Source organism: Parus major, unplaced genomic scaffold (genome assembly GCF_001522545.3).
Source record: "Parus major isolate Abel unplaced genomic scaffold, Parus_major1.1 Scaffold435, whole genome shotgun sequence".
Lineage (NCBI taxonomy): Eukaryota > Metazoa > Chordata > Aves > Passeriformes > Paridae > Parus > Parus major.
Window position 1 is genome coordinate 14,245 of NW_015379340.1, and position 1,363 is coordinate 15,607.

The following is a 1,363-nucleotide window of genomic DNA, read 5'->3' on the forward strand; positions in this document are numbered from 1 at the left end:
CCAACCCCAGCTCCTTTCGGCTGGATCCCAGCGGGAAAAAGCGGGAGGAACTCTCCCGGTGCCGTTTTTCCCTGTGTTTCCCACGAAAACGCTCCGGGATTTGGGATAATCGGGAAAAGGGGGGAGGGGAGGCGTCCATGATGCTCCCGCCGTTGCCGAGCAACGGGAAGCGCCATCGCGCATGCGCAGCATCTCTGAGGCCACACCCACGCCATGTTGCTTAGCAACGAGCGACGCTTTTGTATCTGCGCATGCGCAGCAGCGCTCCGGTAACGCCCCCGCGCGTTGCTTAGCAACGAGGAACGCTCTTGGCCCGGCGCATGCGCAGTGAGCGCAGCGCATCCCCCCGTTGCCGTGGCAACGGGAGCCACGCATGCGCAGGAGCGGGCGCTCACCTGCGCTCAGGTGTTCCCATGGAGCAGGGGGAGAGCGGGGCGGTCCCGGGACCGCAGCTGGAACCGACAGAGCCCGAACCTCATCCCGAGCCCAATCCCGAACCTCATCCCGATCCCGAACCCGATCCCGGGGCTGATCCCGATCCCGATCCCGGGGCTGATCCCGATCCTGGGACTGATCCCTGTCCCGATCCCTGTCCCGGGGCTGATCCCGGTCCAGATCCCGGTCCCGGGGCTGATCCCGGGCCCGAACCCGAGTCCGGGGCGGATTTGGAGCGGCAGCAGCGAATCGCCGCCCGTCGGAATCGCCTCGATGCCCGGCGCCGGTGAGGGACGGGGAACCGGGCCGGGGAACCGGGACCGTGAGGGGAACCGGGCCCGTGAGGGGAACCGGGATGGTGAGGGAAACCGGGCCAGAGAGGGGAACCGGGACCGTGAGAGGAACCGGGACCGTGAGAGGAACCGGGACAGTGAGAGGAACCGGGACAGTGAGAGGAACCGGGCCAGAGAGAGGAACTGGGCTGGTGAGGAGAACCAGGACGGTGAGGGGAACCGGGAACCCCCCTCTCCCCCGAGAGAGATCCCGGCGTTCCACTCTGGGATGGGGTCCAGGCCCTTCCCGAGCACTGGGGAGAGGTTGGGGTGGGAAATATTCCCACTTTTCCCTGTTTTCCTAAAAAAAACCGTGGGAAATATTCCCACTTTTCCCTGTTTCCCTGCCAGGGAAGCCCTTGGGGAGAAGGTGGAGCAGCAGGAGGAGGAGGAGGAGAAGGAAGAGGAGAGGAAGAGCCTGAAGCTGATCCAGGAGACCGGGAAGGTGAGGAAAAAAAACGGGAATCTCCGTTTGGATCCCTCCTTATCCCTCGTTTTCCTCCTTTATGGACATAAAAAAAAATCGGGAGAGGAATTCCCCAGGACTGGGATCAAGGCTGGATTCTTGGGATCGGTGGGAATTTCCTCTTGGATCC

At 63.4% G+C, this 1,363-nt stretch overlaps 1 protein-coding gene across 1 annotated transcript in view; it reads left to right on the forward strand.

Moving 5' to 3' along the window:
- Nucleotides 1-380: 380 nt before the first annotated feature.
- Nucleotides 381-1,363, forward strand: part of LOC107199106 (dynein regulatory complex protein 1-like) — a 20,551-nt gene continuing 19,568 nt past the window's right edge. The window contains exons 1-2 of the mRNA XM_033511676.1: nt 381-721; nt 1,119-1,212. Of these exons, the coding sequence (XP_033367567.1) occupies nt 414-721; nt 1,119-1,212 (402 nt within the window). The 5' untranslated portion in view covers nt 381-413. The remainder of the gene's footprint in view (nt 722-1,118; nt 1,213-1,363) is intronic.